At 37.3% G+C, this 20,550-nt stretch overlaps 1 protein-coding gene across 3 annotated transcripts in view; it reads right to left on the bottom strand.

The window, feature by feature from the left end:
* Window positions 1-20,550, bottom strand: part of NUCB2 (nucleobindin 2) — a 56,441-nt gene that overhangs the window by 9,763 nt on the left and 26,128 nt on the right. For all 3 annotated transcript variants that reach the window (XM_021675170.2, XM_021675171.2, XM_064365134.1), the window contains exons 5-11: window positions 18,379-18,505; window positions 10,555-10,658; window positions 8,937-9,122; window positions 8,660-8,750; window positions 7,323-7,381; window positions 7,123-7,215; window positions 3,684-3,773 (exon numbers count right to left, since the gene is read on the bottom strand). In XM_021675170.2, coding sequence (XP_021530845.1) covers window positions 3,684-3,773; window positions 7,123-7,215; window positions 7,323-7,381; window positions 8,660-8,750; window positions 8,937-9,122; window positions 10,555-10,658; window positions 18,379-18,505 — 750 coding nt within the window. The remainder of the gene's footprint in view (window positions 1-3,683; window positions 3,774-7,122; window positions 7,216-7,322; window positions 7,382-8,659; window positions 8,751-8,936; window positions 9,123-10,554; window positions 10,659-18,378; window positions 18,506-20,550) is intronic.

Genomic DNA, 20,550 nt, shown 5'->3' on the forward strand with positions numbered 1-20,550 from the left:
AGGCTGAGGAAGGAAAATGGCTTGAACCCAGGAGGCGGAGGTTGCAGTGAGCTGAGATCATGCCATTGCTCTCCAGCCTGGGCGACAGAGTGACTTTGTCTTAAAAAAAAAAAAAAAAAAGAGTATCTCCATTAGTCAACCATTACAGTAATAACTCTAGCCAGAATCATCAATGGACATAATAATACATTCGCATTTTCTCAAAGTATAAGCCCACAAGATTAAAAAAATTTTTTTTTTAATTTTTAGAGACAGGGTCTTGCTACATTGCCCAGACTGGTCTCAAACTCCTGGGCTTGAGTGGTCCTCCTGCCTCCTAAGTAGCTGGGCCTACAGGTGGGCACCACCTCTGATACATTTAAAGAGTACACACACTTTTTAATGGTGGAAATATAAATTGGTATAATGCTTTTGAAAAGAAATTTTGCAAAAGAATTCACCCTTCTCTCTCTCTCTACTTATATCAGTGCAGACTTGTGGCTTCTTGTTTTATTCAATAAGCTCTAATCCTTATCCTCATTATTTCCATGTTCAAACTGTCCCATATTTGGCCAGTGGGAGTTTCTTCAAACTGGCTATTGTGTCCTTGTGACATGTCTGTATCACTCTTTAGGGACTTTCTTACTTTTAGTGTATCGGGACGTTCAAGCCTTAAAAACAGGCTTAAAAATATTCCCTGGGTCCTGGTGATGCTACATTGAGAAGCTACCCTATAAAACAACCCTAATCACATAAAAAGCTTTATACAAAAATGTATTTGTAGCAGCATTTTCTTTTTAAAATAGCAGTAAAAAACGAAGTAATCTAAATGTCTAACCCTAAAAAAAGTTTATATACTTCCACAGCTGTTAAAATAAGGCTTACAAATACGTGAAAATACTTTTGATATGATGTTGAATTAATTTTTCTTTGAAGCTGACTTCTGTCTGGGCATGGCGACTCACATCTCTAATCCCAGTACTTTGGGAGGCCAAGGCGGGCAGATTGCTCGAGCTTAGGAGATAGAGACCAGCCCGGGCAACGTGGAGCGGTCCTGCCTCTAGTAAAATACCAAAAAAAGATCCAGAAGTAGTGGTACACACCTGTGGTCTCAGCAACTCAGGAGCCTGAGGTGGGAGGATCACTTGAGCCCGGACGGGTTGTGGGGGTGGGGGCAAAGGTTGCAGTGAGGTGAGATCACATCACTGCACTCCAGCCTGGGTGACAGAGTGAGACCCTGCCTTTTAAAATTTTTTTCTAAAATTATTAAAAAAAAAAAAAAAGCTGACTTCTGTCCAGACACAGTGCCTCACACATTTTGGGAGGTTGAGGCAGGAGGACTGCTTGAGCCCAGGAGTTCATGACCAACCTGGGCAATATAGTGAGACCCTGTCTGTATTTACAAAATAAAAAAAAAGAACAAAACCTGACTTCTGATTCTCTCACTGTGGTGGGTTAGACAAGATACTTTTTAAAATACAAAAGGTAAAATAGTAACTTTACATAGAAAAATATGGAAATATGGTAGACATCACCTCAACAAAATTATCAAAGCTACCATTACTAGTGATGGGGATCATCAACATGTGCCTTCTGATAGGATACACTAAGCATCCTCTTCTGTGGTATTCAAGGGACGTTATACAACGTAACGGTCTGTCGTCTTGAAAAACTGTTTCAGATCAAAGGAGACTAAAAAGACATTACAACTGAATTCAATGTATCATCTTGTATTTACTTTTGTTATAAAGGATATTATTGGGAAAACTGACAAAATTTCAATAAGTCTAGAGATCGGGAAAGAGTCCCATATGTGTAGTACTGACAATTTTACTGTGATTATATAAGGTAAATCCTGTTTGCAAGAAATACACACTCAAGTATTTTAGGTTAAAGTGTTATGATGTGCAATTTACTCCTAAGCAATTCAAAACTTTATATATATATGTGCATATATGTTTATATATACACATACATATACATACATACATTACATGTTTATATGTTATATATACACACATATACAGATTAAAAACGGGGGGATAACAGAAAGATAAAGCAAATGTAGTTAAATCTGAAATTATGTCAAAAATTTTAAAGTATGTAATTATCTATGATCTAGTCTGCCAGATGCACTAAAGGGGATGTATATTCAAATAATCTTAGCATCCTTCTTCTTTACCAAAGTCCAGACACATTTCAAGACACATTTCCAGACAAAAACTCAATACAAGGCCAGGTACAGTGGCTCACACCTGTAATCCTAGCACTTTGGGAGGCTAAGGTGGGCAGATCATGAGGTCAGGAGATGGAGACCATCCTGGCCAACATAGTGAAACCCCATCTCTACTAAAATACAAAAAATTAGCTAGGCATGGTGGCGCGCATCTGTAGTCCCAACTACTCAGGACGCTGAAGCAGAGGAATCACTTGAACCCGGGGGGCAGAGGTTGCAGTGAGCCGAGATCATACCACTACACTCTAGCCTGGTGACAGATCGAGACTCCATCTCAAAAAAAAAAAAAAAAAAAAAGCTTCAATACAAAAAGAGGATGACTTTTCTGATATCAAATGAAAGGGACCAAATATCCCAATTTGCCCAGAAATGTCTGTTTTAGCAATGAAAAGTTCCACATCCTTGGAAATTCCTTAGTCCTGGGTAAACTAGAATAGTTGCTCACCCTTTCTCAAACTATTTTCTGGACAATTGAAATATTAATTTAAATATTAATCTTTTTAGTTTTTATGTAGAAAAAGACTATGTTCTTTCTTCAGTCTATTTTGGTTGGTGCCTCTCAGCTATTCTTTTCAAGCTGTCTGTGCACTCATTTATATACAGCTGACTGTGTTACAAATTGATATACTTTTCTGGAGCAATTTGGCAAGATATAATGAGAAATTTTTAAAATGTTCATAAATCTTAAGAATAGTTCTATTCCTGGGAGTTAATCCCGGGGAAATAACTACAGATTGCCCAAAAATGTGTGAAGAAATGGATAGTCATCATAGTGTCATTACAGTAAAATACTGGAATTTACCCAAAATGTCTAAATCTAGAGAAATGGATTTATAAATTATGCTACAGCCATATAACTGCATGCTAAGTAGTCATTTTTAAAATCATGTTTTTGAAGAATGACATTAAAAAGTGTTTGTGAAATATTGTTAAATTTTAAAAAGCATTTCATCAACATACAAAGTCATTTATATAGTATGAAGCCATTTTTAAATACATAAATATGAATATATATGTATGAATTTAAAATTAAATACATTGTTTACATACTGTATGCTACATGTGCATATACTATATATACAAACTGCATACTATTCCAAATTAACATAATACAATGCATAACTTAAGAGTCTACCTCTGAGTAGTAAAATTATGAGTGAATTCTAATTTATTCTTTCACTGTATCTACATTTCTAATATTCAATACTGAATCCTATTTTATACTTTGAAAAAAGTATAACTTTTAAAAGACTTCTAATTTTATGCAGTGTGATTATAAACAAGAAATAGAATTGCTACAAGCTTTCTAAGAAATCAAATTCATTATTTTATGGTGACATTTACAGAAAAAAACCCAAGATAGTTAAGACTATACATGAAAACATAATGGGGAATAAAAGTTAAAAGTAGAAAAGACTGATGTAGACTTTGTTGAACCATACATCTCATTTAGAGTAGGTTCTATTACCTCCCAGCTATCTGGCTCCAAGAATTCTTTTTTTTCTGTGGCTTTCAAAAACTCCTCCAGAGTCACCAATCGGTCTTTGTTAGTATCAACCTGATTAAGAGAAAATGTATACATAATATAAAGTAAATCTTTCTCATATTACTTAGACACTAGCAACTGTCTTGTAATGGATGCTATTACATAAACACACAGCAATTAGGACTCACCTAACATCCACAGAAACTAGAGGAAAAAATAAAAAACAGAGCACTCAACATTACACTAGAATTACAGAATAAAGACCTTTCTCCTATATAGAATTCAAATTGGAAAATATGAGATATCTATATACCTAACGCCCTGGAAACCACTAAGTTTCAGTCAGCTGATCTGAGTGGTTAGGTGGCTGGTATTATCGTCCTCCTTTACCATAATATGTATAATCCCTCTTGAAGCCAAGTTCTTGAGTAAGAAAAATAACCAATCCAGAAAGAGGACTGTTTTAGCCAAGAATAAAGGAGGTTAAATTAAAACTTTCTCAACTTTTTTTTAAAAAAACAATTACCTAAATCAAAACTAAAGTTGACAACCTCTCCAAATCCTCTTGCATAGCTGTGACAGCCTGTGGCAAATTTCATTACAAAGGTGTACTCTATAATGGTTAAAGAAATTCACTTGATAGTTGGGATGCCAGCAGTCAACAGAGATCCAAATTTAGCATTTACAGCTCAAAAATTCAGATGAAAATTAGTGAAGCAAAATAGTAGGATTCAACTACCCTGCAAATGATGCTTATATCAGAGATTTTTGCTTAAAGGGAGGAGAGGCAGAGCAAGAACTGCAGAGAAAGGCAAATATTTAAATGAGGGCGGTCATTAGATGGACCATAGACATTTAAGCACAGACTCAGTGGAAGTAAGACCTTGTGATGATCTAGAGAAGGTATATTCCAGAAAAAAAAAATTGAGTCCAAATGCCCTAAAATGGGAACAAGCTTGATAAGAGGTAAACATCAAAAGGCCAGTGTGGCCTGAGGAGAGAGAGGGAGAGAGTCGCAGAACATGGGATCAGAGAGCAAGGCAAGGATAAAGTCACGAATCTTTTGGAAACAGGAGGGATTTGGGATCATATCACAAGGAAAAATGCAAGCCATTGAAGTATTTCTGTGCAAGAGAGCACAAGACCTGATTTATGCTTTTAAGAGCTTACTCTGCCTGTTTATGGAGAAGTGTCTACAGTGGGGTAAGGAATAGAAGCAGAGATGCCAGTTAGGAGACTTGCTTGGACTTCACTGGTATTAAATAGTAGTGGAAGATGGGGGAAGTGGTCAAATTCTGCATCTGTTTGAAAGATAGATCAAATAGAACTTATAGAGGAAATGTAAGATATGAGGAAAGAAGTCAAGGATGACTTAGCCTGAGCAATTAGATGAATGATTCACTTGCTGAAATAAAGAAGGTTGGGGAAGGAACAGATCTGGGTCTGGAGAAGATGTGTATTAAATATGCAAAGAGAACTGTCAAGCAGATACAAGCCTGGTACTCAGGGAAGGGAGAGAGCTGAAGATAAAAATGTTGAATTCAGCAAACATGCTGATATAGAGCACATATAGAGACATGAGATTCCATACTATCACCTAAGCAAAGAATGAAGCTAGAAAGGAGAACAAGGCCAAGGGATAGGCCCAGGGCAATGCAACATGTAGAACTTGGAAAGAGGAGGAAGAGCCAGCAAAGAAGAGAAAGTGAGATATGAGGAAACTGAGCAGGTGTGGTTTTCCAAAAGCCAAGTGAAGGAAGCATTTCAAGAAAGAGAGGCATCGGCTATGTCAAATGTTGCTAAGGGGTCAAGTAAGATGGATTTGACAAGATAGAGGTCATCCAATGGGAGGATTTTTAAATGGAATGATGGAGCCTACAGCATTTTCAGCACAGATTAAGATGAAAATGAAAGAAGAAAAACAGGAAGAGGAAGAATAGACAACTCTTTGAAGAAGAACAGAGCAATGAGGCAGTAACCAGAGGTTGTTTTTTGTTTTTCAGTACTGAAGAAAAGGTTTACTTTGGTTTCATTTTGAGATGGAGTCTTGCTGTCACCCAGGCTGGAGTGCAGTGGTGCAATCTTGGCTCACCGCAACCACTGCCTCCTGGGTTCAAGTGATTTTCATGACTCAGCCCCCCAAGTAGCTGGGATTATAGGTATGCACTACCACACCTGGCTAATTTTTGTATTTTTAGTAGAGACAGGGTTTCATGATGTTTGCCGTTTGAGACCAGTTCGAGACTGGTCTCGAACCCCTGACTTGAAGTGATTCACCTGCCATGACCTCCCAAAGTGCTGGGATTACAGGCGTGAGTCACCACATCCAGCTCAAAAAAAGGTTTTATACCTGATATGCAGTAGCATCTTTATCTTTTAGAATGTTTTAAAGTAGTTACAAATTATTTTATTCATACTAAAGGCATCTAGTATAATAATCTGGATCAAAAATGCAAACTCCAGCCTGGACAACAGAGCAAGAACTTGTCCCTATAAAAACATAAAAAGTTAGCCGGCAGCCTGGGCAACATGGCAAAAACCTGTCTCTTAAAAAAAGAAAATCTGCCTGGTGCAGTGGCTCATGCCTATAATCCCAGCTAGCATTTTGGGAGACTGAGGTGGGCAGATCACTTGAGGTCAGGAGTTCAATACCAGCCTAGCAAACATGGTGAAACCCCATCTCTACTAAAAATTCAAAAATCAGCCACACGTGGTGGTACACGCTTGCAATCCCAGGTACTCAGGAGGCTGAGGCAGGAGAATTGCTTGAACCTGGGAGGCAGAGGCTGCAGTAAGCCAAGACCGAGCCACTGCACTCCAGCCTGGGTGACAGAGTGAGACTGTGTCTCAAAAATAAACAAGAAAAAGGCTGATGGCTCACGCCTGTAATCCCACCTATAATCCCAGCACTTTGGGAATCCGAGGCGGATGGATTACCTGAGGTCAGGAGCTCAAGACCAGCCTGGCCAACATGGTGAAATCTTGTCTCTACTAAAAATACAAAATTAGCCAGGTATGATGGTGGGTGCCTGTAATGCCAGCTACTCAAAAGGCTGAGGCAGGAGAATCACTTCAACCTGGGAGGCAGAGGTTGCGGTGAGCCAAGTTCGTGCCACTGCACTCCAGTGTGGACGACAGAGACTCCATCTCAAAAAAAAAAAATTAGCTAGGCATGGTGGCTTGAGCCTGTGGTCCCTCCTCAGTCTCAGGAGGCTGAGACAGAGGACTGCTTGAGCCCAGGAGGTTGAGGTTACAATGAGCCATGATTGTACCACTGCACTCCAGTGCAACAGAGCAAGACCCTGCCTGAAAATTAAAAAAGCAAACTCCATTCCAATACACATTCAGTATATTTTCCATCTTAAAGTAAGATTTATTGCAATATAGAAATAATATATTATCTTAAACTTTTAAAACATACCTCATTCATTACATGTTCCCTCATTCTAAGCCTTTCTTCTTCCATTTCTACCATATCATCCTCTTCATTTTTAGGGTCATATACTTTCTCCAACTAAAAAGAAAAATTTTTTAAATTTTAATTACTTTCCATGAAAGGAAAGAAAGTAATAGAAGAAAAAAAGAGAACAAGAACACTGAATACTTAATAAACTTATTTACCTCTTTAGTAAATAGGGCTTCTAATTCTTGTTCATCCAGGAATCCATCACTATTGACATCTAAAGTTTAAAAGTTACAGATGCAAAAATAGATTTTAATACCTTAGAAAATAAATAATTAAAATTCAATGATTTATAAAAGGTTTACAAAAGTAGTACAGATGTGAAGCATCAATAGATTGCAGAAAAGCATTTCTTCTTTTTCGTGAAGCTTTATATCAGCTCAATTGATAAATATGCTGTATTTATTTGCAATTCATAATCATTTGTGAAGAAAGCATATCTTGACCATTTTTTCCCAAAAATATAAAGTAAAGCAATATTCTATGAGAGAAGTAAAATTTAATATTGTAGTATAAAGCTTATTAGATATAATTTAGCTAGTCACAGTTTACAGTTTTCAGTTTACAGAGAACTTTGCAATAATTTATATAATGACTCAACAGTAAAAGCAGGGATAAAGAACCTAAAATATTTTATACTGAAGGTGAGCAATAAGACTATCATATTAGCCGGGCGAGTTGGCTGACACCTGTCATCCCAGCACTTTGGGAGGCCGAGGTGGGTGGATCATGAGACCAGCAAATCAAGACCATCCTGGCCAACATGGTGAAACCCCGTCTCTACTAAAAATACAAAAATTAGCTGGGTGTGGTGGTGTATGCCTGTAGTCCCAGCTACTTGGGAGGCTGAGGCAGGAGAATCACTTGAACCCAGGAAGTGGAAGTTGCAGTGAGCCGAGATCACACCACTGCACTCCAGTCTAGTGACAGAGTGAGGCTCCATCTCAAAAAAAAAAAAAAAAACCTATTATATTACCCTAGAAAAACTCTAACCATGGCCAGGTGCAGTGGCTCACGCCTGTAATCCCAACACTTTGGGAGGCCAAGGCGGGTGGATCATGACATCAGGACTTCAAGACCAGCCTGGCCAACATGGTGAAACCCCATCTCTACCAAAAATACAAAAATTATCCAGGTGTGGTGGCATGGGCTTGTAGTCCCAGCTACTTGGGAGGCTGAGGCAGGAAAATTGTTTGAACCCAGGAGGCAGAGGTTGCAGTGAGCTGAGATTGTGACACTGCACTCCAGCTTGGATGACAGATGAGACTCTGTCTCAAAAAAAAAAAGAAGAAAAAGGAAACTCTAACCATTTACTCTCACTAGAACTCAATAGCAGACCTTGGGAGAAATTAAGAGGAAAGCAAATATTTTTTCAAACAGCAGATATAAATATCAAATATACATCAAATATATTTGTATCAAATCTGTTATCAAATTTTATCTATTTGTATCAAATAGATACAAATATCAAATATATTTGTATTAAATCTGTTACCATGTAATTTGAAAAATGTCTTGGGGTCAAAGTCATTAGGATCCAATCCATCAGTCTCTTCCCATACCTCTTTTAGTTGATCTTTGCTTCCCTGTGAATCAATTTAAAAAAATTGCTCAAAACAAAATATAATATATCTGTACAAACTCAAAATATAAATTTGAGGAACTCAGGAGAATTAAGAATCAAGATTTAAGTACTAATAACATGATAAAATTCTGCTAATACAAAGAAGTATCTTTATCTAAAAATGGTTTCATAAAGTCACAATCCTTACTGGATGATTAACTTTAGGGTGATTTTCATGCTTTTTCTTCATTTCTTCAAATTTAGATTCTTCTTCTTTCCTCTTTTCTTCATTCAGTGTTTTTAAATATTCTCTCCTTTCATGTTCCTTCATCATTTCATATTTTTTAAATTCTTCATGTCGAGTCTTGTCATAGTGTTCCAGATCACTTGTTGCCTGAAATGCAATAATGCATTTAAGTTAAATAAAAACATGGATTTGAAAAATGTAAATAAAGCCATTCTTGAATATAGAAATTCTTGAATAGAAGAGGTACAGGAGGGCAAAAACATACTGGACTCCTCTTTTTTATTTTTGAGATGGAGTCTCGCTCTGTCACCCAGGCTGGAGTGCAGTGACATGATCTTGCCTCGCTGCAATTTCAGCAGCTCCCAGGTTCAAATGATTCTCCTGCCTCAGCCTTCCAAGTAGCTGGGACTACAGGCATGCACCACCACGCCTGGCTATTTTCAGTAGCAGTGGGGTTTCACCATATTGGTCAGGCTGGTCTTGAACTCCTGACATTGTGATCCACCCACCTCGGCCTCCCAAAGTGCTGGGATTACAGGCAGGAGCCACCACGCCTGGCCTGGACTCCTCTTTTTTAATTCTACCATTTAATTTTGTCAAGTTTATTTTTATTTTTTTATTTTTTATGAGACGAGTTTCACCCGCCGCCCAGGCTGGAGTGCAGTGGCACGATTTTGGCTCACTGCCACTTCCATCTCCTGGATTCAAGCGATTCTCCCACCTCAGCCTCCTGCAGCCTCCTGAGTAGCCGGGATTACAGGTGCTCACTATTTTTAGTAGAGATGGGGTTTGACCACATTGGCCAGGCTGGTCTCAAACTCCTGGCCTAAGGTGATCCACCCACCTCGGCCTCCCAAAGTGCTGGGATTACAGGCATAAACCACCACGCCTGGCAATTTTAGTCATTATTATTACCAGAGATGTAGGTATTCAAAGAAACTAAAAGTTCAAAGCCAGCTCCAACTTTAGGAAGCTCCTCATAAGCAAGCAATATATAAGTTGATTAAAAAAAAAAAGAAGAAGAAGAAAGGAACTATATCAAATCTAGACAGTTTAGAAAATTAAAATGGCTTCTAACCATTTAAGTAAGCTAATACCTGCCAGGTTGGAACTAATTCTATTCACACGAAATGTGAGAGGTCCACAAACTCTTATCTAAAATCCCCGAGGCCAGATGTGCTTCATAATTTTCTACCTTAAAGAAAGGGAACATGGCACATATGCCATGTTATAGAATATCCCTGTAGCATATGTAATCAAACAGACTAGTATTTCTTAAGCAAAATCTATAAATATTCACACTAAGTAGGCTAAATAAAAACTGTAAATGGTATTACTGTAATTGGTTCATTCAAGCCAGATTTCAGTTTCTACAGCTTTTGGATTTAGGAATTGTGGATAAGAGATTTTAGACCTGTATGTCCCTATTAATATCTATATTAATAAAGGTTAAGCTACCTTCCTTTAAAGATCTTCTACAGAATATATAGAAGTTAATTTCCATTTCATTGAGTTTACTTGTCAAATAGCAAAACCTCAAAGGCACAATAAACACAATGCTTTCTGGAGTTATTCTCACCGCTTTGATTAGCATATCTAAATCTGTGGATTCAAACTTGTCAGGATTCAGGTGGTTTAGGTGATCAAATTGTTTTAGAAGAGCTTGGTGGTCCATGCCTATATCTGAAAGTAAATGAGAAAACTGTAAATGATCAATTACTAGAAGCTAGAAACATTATAAATGATAGATAAGAAAAAGATTTCATATTTATACCTATAAGATTTTATAGGGAAATTCAAAATTTTAGAATAAAGGTTTATATTTACTTTATGAATACTGCATATGTTATTCTAGGCAAAGGTAGTGTCCTTGAACCTAGAGTGGAATACAATGGAATACAATTTAATATGTATATATTTTTTTAATTCTCTTTTGTTTTTTGAGACATGGTCCTGCTCTGTCACCCAAGCTGGAGGGCAATGGTACAATCATGGCTCACTGCATTTTTTATCTCCTGGGCTCGAGCAATCCTCCCACCTCAGCTTCCCAAGTAGCTAGGACAACAGGCATGTGCCACTATGCCTGGGTCATTTTTTTTTTAATTTTTGGTAGAGATTGCCCAGGCTGGTCTTGAATTTCTGGCCTCAAGTGATCCTCCCACCATAGCTTCTCAAAGTGCTGAGATTACAGGCAGAACCACCATGCTTGGCCTTTTGCATACTTTAATGTTATATCTAAAATGACTAGTTTTAATTATTGGCATAAGTAATAACAAACCCTTTTTGAATATCTTGAAACTACCAAATATCCTGCTTTTAATTAGATAAACTCTAATATAGTGTCCCTAGCAAAGGTTAAAGTAGAATTTCTAAAAGTAAATGCTCTAAAGCTTACATGAAAGAATTCCCTGCATATTGTGCCAATGAATCCTTTATGAAACAATAAAAATCTAATGTAGGTAAATTCCTTTGAATTATGACTTACTTTTAAGGAAATACCAATTTTTTTTAATTTTTAAAAAACAAGTTACAGTTTACTATAATGAAATGGGTAAAGTGATGCTGGGTTGTTTCAGTTGTATTACATAGTGGAGACTGTAATGGGTACGTAGTGGATATACATATAAAACAGCTCACCAGAAACAACCCAATATGAGCCCTTATAGAATTCAGCAAAACGGGTACATGTGTTGAAGTTGTTGGAAATCAGCTTTCATTTAGGAAGAAGGAATATACAAATATGGAATGGTGAAAGGCAAGAAAGAAATGGTAGAGATGAATGGGAGTTAGCACTATCTGTGTGAACTCAGCATTTCTAAAATAGGTACATTTAACATGTATATGCAAATATTTCATATGTATATGAATATGTATGTGTGTATATATGTGTATATGCATGTCTATGTGTATAGACACACATATTTCCTAACTCCATGGGATTAAAGTGCCAAGAAAATACATTCTAGTAGCAAGGAGCATACCTAGTGCCAGCTCTTGATCCAAAATATAGTTGCCCATTGGCCAGGCGCAGTGACTCATGCCTATAATCCCAGCACTTTTCGAGGCCAAGGAGGGCAGATCACGAGATCAAGAGATCGAGATCATCTTGGCCAACATGAAACTTCATCTCTACTGAAAATACAAAAATTAGCTTGGCTTGGTGGCACATGCCTGTAGTCCCAGCTATTCAGGAGGCTGAGGCAAGAGAATCGCTCAAACCCGGGAGGCAAAGGTTGCAGTGAGCTGAGATTGCACCACTGCACTCCAGTCCGGTGACACAGCGAGACCCTGTCTCAAAAAAATAATATATATGTCATATAATATATATGTTTAATATATATTAAAAAAATAATATATATGTTTTTTCTTAATGGGCTTATGTGCGCATGCGGGCGCGCGCACACACACACACACACATCTATCTATCTATCTATCTATCTATCTATCTATCTATCTATCTATCTCTCTTCAGAGAAATGGCTCATTCCAGAGCTGGGATAGGGTAGGTACAAGTTGATCCTGGAACATATCGTTATGCCAGGAAGTGAAGAACTGCTAAATCTGGTTCAACCAAGTTTTCACTGAATTCTAAGTGTGGCACTGTACTAGCAGTTCTACTTATGAAGAAAAGGCTTGTTTTAAGACAGCCATAAAAAAAAAATATAACCAGACAGTGAAATATATAAAAAGACCCTTAACCTCACTCTAAGAGAAATACATATTAAAACTGCACTGTTACGCTATCTAACAGAATTGGAAAACTCCTAAAGTTTGATGACACATGCCATTAGTAAAGCTGTGAGGATTTATTGATGGTGGGTACGTGTACTAATACAACATCTATGGAGGCAAATGTGGCAATATCTATCAAAATCATAAACATATATATATACATATATATATATATAAATAATTTGATTTGGCAATTTCACTGTGGGGGAAATTATCCTAAAGATAATCTTATAGGGATACACAGTGATATATGTACAAGACAGTTCACTAGAAATAACCTAAATATCAATTGACAGGGGCCTGGCTAAATAAATTATAGTATATCCATATAATGGAGTGCTATGCAGCTGTAAAAACAATGAGATGGTCTTTATGTACTAACACAGAAAGATATTCAAAATAAATTATTAAAAGAAAAACAATGCACAAAAGTGTATATTTCCTTTCGCATAAAAAGAGAGGAACGATTTAAAAAATTATTTGTATTTGCATATATACAAATAAAGAAACTCAAGAATCAGGTACAGTGGCTCATGCCTATAATCCCAGTACTTTAGGAGGCTGAGACAGGAGGGTCACTTGAGGCCAAGAACAGGAGTTCAAGACCAGCCTGGACAACATAGCAAAACTTCATCTCAATTTAACTTACAAATAAATAAATAGATAGATAAACCCAAGGAGGAGGATGTTAGAAGACAATAGAAATTGACAGGATACAAAAATATCAAGTAGATTTTGCTCTATATTTTCTATGTTTGAACCAGGTGAACGGGCCAGGTGTGGTGGCTCATGTCTGTAAACTCAGCACTTTGGGAGCCATTGGTGGGTGGATCACTTGAGCTCAGGAGTTCAAGACCAGCCTGGGCAACATAGTGAGACCCCATCTCAATAAAAAGAAAAAAAAACTGCCTACTTTAAAAATTACCCTCCTCCCCAAAATTAAGACTGTTTAAGTCCTTCCTCAAATTATCAGATATTTCAATTTATACTGAATCAATGAGAAAATATTCCTTAGTTTCTAAGTTATATCAGACTGTTTTGTTTTTCCTTGAGATGGAGTCTCACTCCATCGCCCAGGATGGGGTGTACTGGCACCATCTCAGCTCACTGCAACCTCCTCCTCCTGGTTTCACGTTGGGTACAGTGGCACTATCTCAGCTTACTGCAATCTCCCCCTCCCGGGTTCAAAACTTATCCAGGTGTGGTGGCACGTGCCTGTAGTTCCAGCTACTTGGGGGCCACCACAGCTGGCTAATTTCTGTACTTTTAGTAGAGACACAGTTTCACCATGTTGGCCAGGCTGGTCTCAAAGTCCTGACCTCAGGTGATCCACCCACCTTGGCCTCCCAAAGTGCTGGGATTACAGGCATGAGCCACCACACTCAGCCTAGACTGTTTTCTTTATGTAATAAAATTTAGTACCCATCTTGGAATAAAGAAGATACTGTTAAGACTGAGGAGATGGAAGTTGTCCCAGGCAGAGAAATCTCCACACATCTTAGGCCTGGCTTCAAGGATGGAATTACCTCAAGTAGTATGGCATGACTCAATTTACTTCTCATAGATATCCTTAATTTCGGGATGATGTGTATTTGGTATTTGTTTTCTAAGACTATATGTTTAAAATGTAGATTACTATACTCTTTCCCAGAGCCAGAATCTCTGGAGGTCAGATCTAGTAATCTGTATTTCTAACAAGATTTCTAGGTGATTCTCACGCAATCTGAAGTTTTAGAACTACCATTCCAGGAGTTGAATGTTCAGATGCTTATTAATGACAAAAAACCACCCAGATAACCAACCTATGGGAGCATATCACAAGGACACATGAACCAGCTTGAAAGCTCTCCCACTGGCTAAATCTGCTCCTTGATTCTGACTCATAATTAGAAAGTTCATTACAAGATAATACAAGAAGTTCACCTATCCTGTCACATAGTACTTTTATGATTTTATTTTCCTCACTTAAAATTCATTTACAATTATTCTGATATAGGATATAAGAAACATGGCTTTACTACACCTTTTTCCAAATGGCTAGCCAGTTATACCAACACTATTTAGTTAATAATTTGTTGGGTGTGGTGGCATACACCTATAATCCCTGTACTTTGGGAAGCCAAGGCAGGAGGATCACTTGAGGCCAGGAGTTCCCTCACACCAGCCTGGGGAACACAGTAAGACCTTGTCTCTACAGAAAAAAAAAAAAAAAAAAATTAGCCAGGCATGGTGGCACACTACTGTAGTCCTAGTTACTCAGAAGGCTGAAGTGTGAGACTCTCTTAAGCCCAGGAGTCTGAGGCTGCAATGAGCTATGATTGCACCACTGCACTCCAACCTTGGTGACAGAGTGAGACCTGTCTAAAAAAACTAAATAATAATAAAAAAAATAAAAACCTATCTTCATCCCATTAATAATGAGATACCACCTTTATATTAAACTAAATTCTGTTACATATTTAACCCTACTTCTGGAATTTCTATTGTGTTTCATTGGTCTTTCCACTTTTCTGCCTAAGTCATACAGTTTTAATGACTGAGGCTTAATGACATCATTTGATCTTTAATATTAAAGATTTAAAATATATTAAAGGTCCAATTTCTAATATCTAGTCCTTCATTGTTCCTTTTCAGAGGTTTTTAAGTTTTCTTACTTGTGTCCCTTTTCTTTTCTTTTTTGAGACTGAATCTCACTCTGTCACCCAGGCTGGAGTGCAATAGAGTGATTTCAGCTCACTGCAACCTCTGCCTCCTGGATTCAAGCGATTCTCCTGCCTCAGCCTCCCAAGTAGCTGGGATTACAGGCATGTGCCACCACTCACAGCTAATTTTTGTATTTCTAGTAGAGACGGGGTTTTATCATGTTGGCCAAGCTGGTCTTGAACTCCCGACCTCAGGTGATCTACCCACCTTGGCTTCCCAAAGTGCTAAGATTACAGGCGTTAGCCACCGTGCCCAGCCTACTTATGTCCTTTTTCATATGAGCTTGAAAAAATTCACTTGATCAATTCTAAATCTTCTGGAAAAAAACTAAATAAAAAAAATATATTTCACTTGCCTAGTGCCAGAAAAATAAATGTATATATTTTTATTGGGACTATATTTAAATTATACATTAACCTAGAGAAAACTGACATGTTCATAACATTGAATCTTTGTATCAAAAAGTTATTGTGTCTTCCCACTTGTGTAAGTATACTTTTGCATCCTTCATGAGTATTTTAAAGTTTTTGTCTGTCAGTTCTGCACATTTCTGAATAAGTTTATTCTGGGCATTTAATCTTTGTTGCTATTGTAAATAGAGTCCTTTTCTTCAATTCTACCTTCTAACTGGCTGTTGTGTACATATGGAAATATTGATTACTATCGATTAAGTTTACCATAATTTTCCTATTAAGGGGCTCAATTTTCCTATTGTTTATAGTAAGTTTTTTCATTAATTATTTTGGGTGTTCCACATATACAATCATCATATCATCTGTGAAAAAAGATGGTTTTATCACCTCCTTTCCAATTACTTTACCTCCAATTGTTTTTAATTTGGTTAGTTCAGGCGCAGTGGCTCATGCCTGTAATCCCAGCACTTTGGGAGGCTGAGGCAGGTGGATCACCTGAGGTCAGGAGTTCAAGATCAGCCTGACCAACATAGTGAAACCCTGTCTCTACTAAAAATAAAAAATTAGCCAGCTGTGGTGGTGGGAGCCTGTAAGCTACTCTGGACGATAAAGCAGGAGAATCATTTGAACCTGGGAGGCAGAGATTGCAGTAAGCCGAGATTTCGCCACTATGCTCCAGCCTAGGTGACAGAGTGAGATCCCATCTCAAAAAAAAATTAAAAATTAAAATAAAAAATAAAAGAAATAAATGTTTTGGGTAGCACCTCCAAAGCAATGTTATTTAGTGGTGGTTACAGTAGGCAACACTGTCTTGTTTCTAATTTCAGTCAGGCTACACACTTGTGCTTTCCCATCTTAGTATGATGTAAGTGAATTGGATATAGCTAATCGTGTTACAGAAGTATCTATTAATTAGCATTTTATTACTTTTTTAAAAAATCTTTTTTTTTTCTTATCTTCACTATGGAAGTATTTTATTACTTTAAATCATGAATTGGTGTTCAATTTTGTCAAGTGGATTTTCTGTATACATGGAGACAGCCATATGACTTATGAGATAACTTTAAGACATCCTTGTATTTCAGAAATTCGATTTCATAGCTATTTAATCTTCTCATAGTCTAAAAATACAAGAATACAGGATTCAAATATTTATTCTAATTTATCATTTTTCCTTTGACTTTACGGTTTTTTTGTTTTTTTTTTTTTTTTTTTTTTTGATTTTTAAAGAAACAAAATTTTAAAGACTTTTTTCTCCTTAGGACTATTTATATGATAATTTATAACATTAGATTTCCTAATATTAAGTCAATCTTATATTCCTGAAATAAATCCAACTCTGTTATGAGATATATTCTTTGGAGACATAATAATTTTGATTTTGGCATACTAACCAAAACTTAACAAGAATGTGGAAGCTTTCCTTCTTTTTCTATATAGATTAAATAGAATTGATTAAATAGAATATAGTATAGATTAAATAGAATTGACAATCTGCTCTTTAATGGTTTGACAGACTCACTCAAATCATTAAAGAGCAGACAGAGAGTTTCCTTTATGAAACTATCTCATTCTGAGAGTCAGGCAAGGTGGCTTGCATATGTTATCCAGCAACTCAGGATTGCTTAAGGCCAGAAGTTTGAGACCAGCCTGGGCAACACAGAGAGATCATGTCTCTAAAAAATATAATTTTAAAAAAATTAGCAGGGCATGGTGGTGTATGCCTGTACTCCTAGCTACTTGGGAGGCTGAGGTGGGAGGACTGCCTGAGCCCCAGAAGTTCAAGGCTGCAGTGAGCTATGATCATGCCACTGCACTCCAGCCTGGGTGACAGAGCAAGACTCATCTCCTAAAAGATTTTCTTTAAAAAAAGAAAGAAAAGAAATGGTCTGGATCTGGTGTTTTCTTCTTGGGGCTAGATCTCTGAAAAATTTTCTATTCCATTTAAGAAAATTATTCTAATTAGATTTCTTTCTCTGCTTTCCTTTGATATTATTTTTCCTCCTTTAAATCAGTTGTTTAATTCATTACTTTTCATTCTTCCTTTTCATTGTTGTAATTATGGCTAATTGCACTAACTTTTGAATGATATAAAATGTATTATCTATTCAAAACATTAAATTCTAAAAATTAAGAGAAGTCAAATCAATACCAACATAAAATTTTGACTAGAAAGACATAGATGGCACGTGCTAATATAAACTGACCTCGACAACAAAATATTAAAATTTTCTAGCCAGGCCTAGTGGCTATTGCCTGTAATCTCAGCTCTTTGGCCAAGGTAGGAGGACTGCTTGAGCCCAGGAGTTCAAGACCAGCCTGGGCAACACAGCAAGACCCTGTCTCTACAACTAATAAAAAAATTAGTGAGGTGTGCTGGCACACACCTGTGGTCACATATACACTCAGGAGGCTGAGGATCACATGAGCCCAGGTGGCCAACGCTGTAGTGAACTGTGATTGTGCCACTGCCCTCCAGCCTGAGTGACAGGGCAAGACCCCATTTCAAAGGGAAAAAAGAAAAAAAAAAATCCTACCTTTTGTTTAGCACTTACCTTGAAGGGAATCCAACTTAGCTTTAATTAACATTCTTAATCTTCCTACTTCTTGCCTTTTCAGTTCATCCAGTTTTGTCCTCACATGGTGACTTACTAAATCCAGCTCTTTGCTTAGCCTCCCACTCTGTAAACAAAATTAATAAATTAGTTTTACCTATTACATTCCATTTTGAGACAAATGCAACAGCTTAAAAACAGGGTTATAATACATTAGTGATAAATGCTTTGACTAATTTAGATAAATTTAATATTATAAAAAGAATTTCTTTCAAAAGGTATTAGCTTCAGGGTTGGGCACGGTGGCTCACCTTTGTAATCCCAGCACTTTGGAAGGCTACGGCAGGCGATCACCTGAGGTCAGGAGTCCGAGACCAGCCTGGCCAACGTGGCAAAATACCGTCTTTACTAAAAATGCAAAAATTAGCTTAGTGTGGTGATGCATGCCTGTAATCCCAGCTACTTGGTGGCTGGGACAGGAGAATCACTTGAACCCAGGAGGCAGAGGTTGCAGTGAGCCAAGATTGCACCACTGCACTCCAGCCTGGGTGACAAGAGGGAGACTCTGTCTCAAAAAAAAAAAAAAGATTAGCTTTAATTCTAAAATCAAGATATCTGAAAAACTATGTAATTTAGAAAAGCATCATTAAAGCACAATGCAGAAACTCAAAAGGTTAAATTGTAAAATGGTGTAGCCACTTCAGAAAACAGTTTGGCAGTTCCTCAAAAAGTTAAACATAGAGGTACCATGACCCAGCACTTCCATTCCTAGATATACACCTAAAAGAACTGAAATGTTAACACATAACTTAAACATAATGTTCACAGCTGCATATTCATACTAACCAAAAAAGCAGAAACCTAAATGTCCATCAACTAATGAATGGATAAACAACATATATCTATACAATGGTATATTATTTGGCCATAGGAAAGTATAAAATCCTGACATATGCTGCAACATGAACGAACCTGTAAAACATTATGTTAAGTCAGAGAAACCAGATACAACAAACCACATATTGTATGTATTGTATGAGTCCATGTATATGCAATGTCCGGAACAGGCAAATCCATAGAGATAAAAAGTAGATTTGTTGTGGTTGGGGGAAAGGGTACAATTAGGAGTTACAGCTTAATGGGCACACAGTTTCTTTTGGAGACAATGAAAATATTCTAAAATTAGATAGTGATGATGATTGCATGACTCTGTGGGTATATTAAAAAACTACTGAAATGGCTGGGTGTGGTGGCTCATGCCTGTTATCCCAGCAGTTTGGGAGGCTGAGGTGGGTGGATTACTTAAGCACTGGAGTTTGAGACCAGTCTGGCCAATATGGTGAAACCCCGTCACTACTAAAAATACAAATATTAGCCAGGCATGGTGGCACATGCCTGTAGTGTCAGCTACTCAGGAGGCTGAGACGGAAGAATCCTTTGAGCTGGGGAGGTGGAGGTTGTAGTGAGCCGAGATCATGCCACTGCACTCCAGACTGGGCAACGGAGGAAGACTCCATCCCAAAAAACAAAAAAGCAAACAAACAAACAAAAAAAAAAAACGAATTTTACACTTTAAAAAGATAAATTTTATGGTATATGAATTATATGTGAACAAAGTTTTATTTTATTTTATTTTATTTTATTTATTTTGAGACAGGATCCTGGTCTGTCACCCAGGCTGGAGTGCAGTAGCATGATCATGTCTCACTGCAACCTCAGCCTCCCAGGCACAAACAGTCCTCCCACCTCAAGCTCCAGAGTAGCTAGGACTACAGATGCATGCCACCATGCCTGATTAATTTTTGTATTTTTTGTAGAGATGGAGTTTTGCCATGTTGCCCAGGCTGATCTCGAACTTCTGAGCTCAAGCAATCTAGCCACTTCCGCCTCCCAAACTGCTGGGATTACAGGCATGAGCGACCACACCCAGTCTGTTATTTTTTAAAAAGATAAGCTGGTCAGCACCATTAGAGCAAAAAAGAACATTTAAATTAAATTAAAAGTCAGTTGGCCTCCATAAGCATTAGTCATTCCATATATAACAGCTTTTCAAAATTCATCTTTTTTAGGTCTCCTTTGGTTACTTTTTTCATAGATGAATGATTAGTAGGAAAACTAGGAGAATATACTGTTACAGAATCAAAAAGAGCAGTATATTTCAAGGAGAGAATA

Source organism: Aotus nancymaae, unplaced genomic scaffold (genome assembly GCF_030222135.1).
Source record: "Aotus nancymaae isolate 86718 unplaced genomic scaffold, 86718_ANA_hifiasm-v0.15.2.pri h1tg000059l, whole genome shotgun sequence".
Classification (NCBI taxonomy): Eukaryota; Metazoa; Chordata; class Mammalia; order Primates; family Aotidae; genus Aotus; species Aotus nancymaae.